This window comes from Trachinotus anak, unplaced genomic scaffold (genome assembly GCF_046630095.1).
Source record: "Trachinotus anak isolate AG129_WGS33_773 ecotype Australia unplaced genomic scaffold, CSIRO_AGI_Tana_v1 ptg000020l, whole genome shotgun sequence".
Classification (NCBI taxonomy): Eukaryota; Metazoa; Chordata; class Actinopteri; order Carangiformes; family Carangidae; genus Trachinotus; species Trachinotus anak.
Window position 1 is genome coordinate 5,153,355 of NW_027273871.1, and position 6,781 is coordinate 5,160,135.

A 6,781-nucleotide genomic window follows, 5' to 3' on the forward strand; every position below is an offset into this window, starting at 1 on the left:
ATGAGTTTGTACTCAGTTAACTTCTGCTTCAGCTTATTTTCATACAAACAAACAAATTGACTGACTGTTTGTTTTCAGGCGTCTCAGCCAGACGAACTGACCATCGAGGAGCAGGAAATCTTGGAGGTCATTGATGATGGAGACATGGAGGACTGGGTCAAGGTACACTGGATCTCCACAGACTTGAGCTTGGCTGTTGAATTTGTAGACACATATGTCAGCATTTTAGCTTGTTGTGGATTTTCCACCACCATCATCATCATCATCATCAGTATTTATTTTCTGTATTTCCAGGCCAGAAACCGCAGCGGGCAGGTGGGCTACGTCCCAGAGAAATACTTGCAGCTGCCTTCCTCCAATAGCCTGCTGAGTATGCTGCAGTCTCTGGCTGCACTCGACGCCCGATCCCATTCCTCCAGTAACTCCACTGAGCCTGAGACTGAGCTTCCAACCGGGTCTGTCAACGGAGACTCCAGCGGTGAGCAACACTTCTAATGAATGCTTGTACAGTTTGGGCATCTCAGAGCAACCTACATATTCTGTTGATGCTCGGTGTGAAGAGAAGTAAATACAACTCCTGCAGCAAACAGACATCAAGACTGGAAAGATGGATTCCACTAAAGATGAAACTGATAAGAGGCAGGCTTCTGCAATAAGACAGTGATCCAAAGCAGATCTCCAAATCCACCGTGAACCACTTCAGAAAAACACAAGCTGGAGTTTTTGGAACCAACCTCAGTGAACATCACTGAAAATCTGTGGGAGGTTGTTAAACCTGCTGAGTGTGAAACAGGCGAGAAAAACCTTGCAGCAGGAAGAGCAAGGGAAACTTCATCAAGAACAGAAAGACTCTGCTGCTGCAAGAAGTGTTTGCAAAAGGGGGGGGGGTTACTGAGAACTTTTTCACATGCCACAATCACTGTTTCAGTTTTTTCTATTTTTAAATTTCATGAAATAAGAGTAACAGTGCAGTAACATTTTTAATGTCTGTTTTCTGCAGACTATTTACTTCTTTTATTTCCTCAGTGGTGAATAACCAATATTTCGTGTCGCATTATGTTGTAGTTTCTGAACTTTCCCCTCTTCGTTGCAGTGTCATTTGCGAAGGCTTTGTACGACTACGCGGGACAAACCGACGATGAGCTGTCGTTTCCAGAAGGTGCCATCATCCGCATCCTGAGCAGAGAGACCCACGAGGATGACGGGTTCTGGGAGGGAGAGTTTAATGGCGTCGTCGGCGTCTTCCCTGCAGTTCTGGTGGAGGATCTTGCCGGCGGCAGCGAGAATGGAGATGGACAACGAGACAGCAGTGCACAGGTATGAGGATGCTCCCGTGGTTACAAATAAGAAAAAAACTGCAGGATGTGACTGTTATGGTAATTATGGCTGTATCTTGATGAGCGGAGATGAGTTTTACACATGATTTCTATTGCTTGAAAGTATCTCACATTCTTCAGTTTTCACCTGATCAATCAATTACATCAGATACCATTCCTCAGCAGGTCGGGGCTGTTCTGGCAGCACACGAAGGACCAGTGGACGATGGCGCTTACAATGTTTTAGCTCATCACTGTATGTGCAGAGGGATGTTTCTCCACTGCCCAAGTCTGTGTTGTGTGCCAGTACAAGTGGGAGAACAATAGCTGTTTCTGTACTGGACGCCAGTCTCTCTAATCACCCAGTTAATATACCCTACAGTTTGCATGGATACAGTTTGTTGAAATGAAATTAAAGTCAGATTTTCTGCTGCTTAAATAGTTTGTTGCGAAATCTGCATTTTTATCTGTTGCTGTAAGTTGGGAATTTAAGATTTTTTTCTACTCTCACATTCCTGATAAGTACAAACCCCGGTTGACCGAACGAGGCCAGTTTACAACAACTTTTTGTAGCATCACTCATCCAAAACGTTGGTATTTTAACTGAGTAAATTTCTACTTTTTGCCTGTTGTGTTCCAGGCCTCCCCCTCCACTTTGGCCCAGTGTGACCGATCCCCCCGTAGTCCTTTCCAGCCGGGGCCTCTCCACAGCAGCCCCCTTCAGACACCCACTATGTCCTCCCCACTGGCGAGCCCCTGCAGCGCTACAGCCTCTCCCATTGGCCGACCCCCCGCCTATCACAACGGACATCACAGGCCGCCACCAGCACCACACAAAAGCCCCTTTCACAGTAAGATCCAAGGATTTGGAGGATATGTGAAAAGTAATGCAACTGTTATAAATTTGTTGTAGAAGGAAAAAGTGACTAAGCTGAACTGTCAGTGATGGTTTTCTGTGTCCCCTTCAGGTCCAGCCCAAGGCTCCCCACAACCTCCCAAATACCCAGAGAGTGGATCAGGCACCATTCGACCTGTGAGTAAACTAGTGTTCATTCTGTCAGCTGTATTTACATTTAGTCCAAAAGTCCATGTTTAGTAAACTTTATCCTTTTTATTTTTAGTCAATTTTGAGTCGACCAAAACTCTGGATATTTCAGTCTCGATTAAGTAAAAACAAAACCCAAAAAAAAAACAAACCATACACTAGACATGTAAACCTTTCTTTAGTCATCATACAATTAGTTGATAAAAAACGTTTTAGCCTGGTTCAGTCCAGACCAAGAACTGCTGCTTTTAAATTTGATTTCATCCAACTGATAAAAATTAGCCACAAAATGTCAGGTTGAATGATTAATTATGCAGCTACGCAGAGAGGGAGTCTGGTCTGATGTTAAGCATTTAAGCAAGTAAAACAATAAAGTCTGGAAAGATGCAGCAACATCTACTATCTTAGACCTTTGCTCACCTGTTCTTATGTCTCCAGACTGTAATAGAGACCAATTATACTATTAAAAGCTGTATTTAACTGAGCCATCGATTGATGGATGTGTCCAGGTCCGTGCTGCTCCCCCGCCCCCGAAGCAGCATCCTCGTGGGCAGGTGAAGCGGAGGGAGGAGGTGGAGATCACGCTGGTGTGAAGGCTGCACCCTGGTGGTGGCAGCAGCAACGGCTCTGTTCAAACCAGCTGGGACTTGGCGGCTCTGCGCCTCTAAACGCACTCCCAAAGGAAACCCGAGGAAACGTAAACCCCCTGAAGACGCCCTGAGGCCGGGAGAGGCCCCCCACTCTGTCCTCGTAGGGTCAGTGTGCTGAGGAGGAACGTTGTGCCTTTCTTGTTTAACTTCCTCTCCCTCATTTCTCTTACTCCCTCACCCAGGGTTTGTCTCATATCTGAATAATAATGAATAGGACCAATATTATAATTTTTGCTCTTCTACTCAGACATGAATCATTTCAGTCCTAAACAAATATATTGAAAATTGACAAAATATTTGCTGTTACCAATCGCTCGTAGTGATTGATACGTGATAAAGTGCAAAAATCTGACTTGTTGCTGTGTAATATGAACAAAAACACAGTGAAACCTGTTCATCAGTTAACACATTATCGGCCACAGATGATGATAAATCAAAGGGAAAACCTAAATAATGAGTGGAGTCAGGATGACAGTGCCCTCGTCCACGGGGCCTGAGGGGTCACTGATGGTGTCATATGGTGGTTTGAACCATACTCAGACACTTGATGTTGGTTTTTCCTTTAATTTCTCATCTGTCTGTAGGAATGATGACTTCACTTGGACACAGTAGTTTGATGTTTTGAGAAATTTTCTCACGGAGCCTTAGAAGAGAAGATTGATACCATGTAGATGTCTGTGCGTTAAGTTCAGAGCTGGAGCCAGAAGGAGATTAGTTTAGTACGACCGCCGCCGGATCTCATCATACCAGCATTTAAAACAGCTAAATGTTGCAAATCAATCTTTCATATCAAGTCGACTTTTGTGAAATTTGACTTCATTTTACTGCTCTTGGTTATTTATGGATCAAAAACGCACCAATGAAGAGATCATGTCTTTAAGTTATTTCCACTTTAGAGGTGTATTTGTAGCATTGGAGAGAGTCGGGTTAGCTGTTTCCCCCTGTTTCCAGTCTTTATGCTAAGCTAAGCTAGTCGCCCTCTTGTCTCCAGCTTCATTTTAACCAAGACAGACATGAGAGTGGCTTCGATCTTCTCATCTAACTCTTAGTAAGAAAGCGAATAAGTAACTATTACTTTAACATCACTTCTTACAGCTACATTGACTGAACTAGTTACAGACATCGTGATAATGAATAATGACTCTTAAATTCAATGTTCTTCCATTCATAAATTCATGAATATAAGGAAACATTCATTTTAATAATAATATAATGATTTCAAACATAAGACCCAGCCCCATTATCAACAGTTGCGTCTCACTGTGTCGTTTACTGTGTGGCTCTTTCTCTCTTTTATTTCCATAAACTGATATTAGGCTGTCGAGACCTTTCACAATTGGATTACTTCTATGCAACAGAGTTAATATCTGGCCGGACATCGCAGCGTTTTGCGAACATTTAGCTTCAACACAAACCAAAAGTCTGGTTGTCTCCACGCTCGATCAAAACGCCAGCAGCGGGCGAGGCTGGTCCTCTCCTCGAACACGCGGACTGTAACTGACCACAGTTACATAACCAAGGGAAAAGTGGCAATTTTAGTTGAGTGATTGTTGTGTCAGTAGGGAGAATCTCCTAGAAACGTTTGATCAAAATAATAGATCCTTTACATTTTATGGTTAATTTTTAAACCCTGCTTCTTATATTAGTTTTCTTTGCACCAAAATGCTGAGAAATTCCTGAACATTTAAGGGAGAAACGTAGTGCGTACATGCATAGTCTAACTTTTTTTTTTCCCCTCTTGTGTTGTAAAATAAAGATCTAGAAATGTTATTATGACTCTAATGTTGCCAGTAAAGTTTTGCTGGTGGTTTGTTGAGGAGCAGGTTGCAGTTGGTGACATTTGACACTGAGGTAATGTGCAGTTTAAACACACCTTTATTTTTAAGGAGGAAACCATCCTGAGCTGCTAGCTAGTCCAATTTAAAAATCTTATACTGTCATAGTGAAGCACTTTTTGATGTCTTCTTATTCCTTTTCAGTATTGTGGATGCTACAATGTTTGTTCAATATTTCTCGTTTGACGTTTTGTTTACCAGCTATATTGGTATAAATACTTTTCTTTTATCGGCTCTTGCGTTATTTAGCCTTAAATAGCCCGTGTAGTGTCTTTGAGTGAGATTGAGATATGACCTTTTGATCGTATTGTTTTTTTTTTGTTTTTGAAATATTAATAGTTTACAGAGAGCTTGGAGATGGATATCTGTACAAATAATAGCACAGTTTTTGTTTTTTCTTTTTTAGAATTAGGATGAAAACCTATTAAACCGTAGTTGGATTTGATCAGAGGAAAAGAGATATCTGTCAGCCATGTTGCTGTGTTCTCGTTGATCTCCTTGAGATCTGAATGACATCAAACTTATTTTTGAAGTTTGCATTTACCCTGTTGTATTAACAAAAAGAAAAAAAAAGATCTCTTTTCCCAACAGAGAAGTTGTTTTTGTTAACTTGCTACTGGTTTTTGATTCCACGTCGAGTCTGAATCTGAAATTCAGTGACAAACTGCCCACGTTTTACAATGAAAGCTCTGCAGAGGCTGTCGAGCGACATATTTACACACCAGTGGATGTTTAACTGTATTTATTGTGTACAAATAAATGTGAAATAAAGATAGCTTACATGAAATAAACAAGACTCCGTTTTAATTATGTCACTTCATTTTCTCTCCTTTTTGTCTTTGGTTTTGATGAATTCTGTTGTTACAGTTTTTCTCAGTTATTTTCTCAGCTAAAATTAACATTTGTATAACAATGATGACAATGTGAAAGAAATCTTTGGTAGGAAGGATTGTCACCTGAATCTGCAGCTCCCCTCAGCTTTACACAGCTTTATAGTGAATTCCAGCTCATTTTTAACAGTAAATTTACAGTTTTCAGTCATTCTCAACATTATTTTTTAGCCTATTTTCAGCTGAAAAGCTCTCAAAACCCACAGTGCACCCACCAGCTCAGCACCAACCCGATCAGACACAGTTAGAAACCAGCTGGTGAACAAAGTGGAGCATTTAGCAGCCAAACAGAAGAGTTGGTAGAGAAGAGAAACAGAACTAACAGAGAGTGAATATTAGACTTACACTCAGCAGGTTGGACACAAACACGATTGATGAATGAACGATAATGTTCCTCTGTAACCGCTGGATATGTAAATCAGCAACTGTTCCCTATCGAGTTCTTCATGTCATCTTTATAAGGTGATAATATGTCAGCGTTGAGTCTACAGTCTGTTCTGCAGCCCTCAAGTGGCCAAACAAAGTTGTTGCAGGTTGAATCACATTTTCTGAGCCACTGTTTCAGGTCTCGAAACACAGAACAATCACCGCTCTTAAACTCAGTCAGGAAATGTCATTTCTCACTCAGACTTTCCTACAATAACCCAGCGATGAAGGCGAATGTCCTCTGCAACCATCGACATAAACTCACACTAGTTTTAACTATAACTGGCTACAACAGCTAAACCACAAAATATTCATCTTAGAGAATTTTGATATTTTTACTATGGCTCAACAATTAATCAATAATCAAAATAGCTGCAGATTCATCTTGACTTGTATTTTCTGTTGGTGGTTTTATCTATAACAAAGCTTATTTTCTAAACACATCTTGTGTTCTGTATGTAAAATGTTAATTTGTGAAGTAACTAAAACTGTCTGATAAATCTAGTGAGTAGTAAAAAGTATAATACTTTGAGCTGGAGTGGAGAACAAGTTCGTAGTAGAAGAAAATGGAAATTGTGCATTCAAGTAAAGTACTTAATAGAAATGAGTTTTGTACATT

General features: G+C 40.8%; 1 protein-coding gene across 1 annotated transcript in view; it reads left to right on the forward strand.

The window, feature by feature from the left end:
• Positions 1–5,653, forward strand: part of LOC139637611 (F-BAR and double SH3 domains protein 2-like) — a 39,587-nt gene extending 33,934 nt beyond the window's left edge. The window contains exons 15-20 of the mRNA XM_071506451.1: positions 79–162; positions 295–478; positions 1,094–1,317; positions 1,957–2,167; positions 2,285–2,349; positions 2,871–5,653. Coding sequence (XP_071362552.1) covers positions 79–162; positions 295–478; positions 1,094–1,317; positions 1,957–2,167; positions 2,285–2,349; positions 2,871–2,954 — 852 coding nt within the window. The 3' untranslated portion in view covers positions 2,955–5,653. The remainder of the gene's footprint in view (positions 1–78; positions 163–294; positions 479–1,093; positions 1,318–1,956; positions 2,168–2,284; positions 2,350–2,870) is intronic.
• The last annotated feature ends 1,128 nt before the right edge of the window (positions 5,654–6,781 follow it).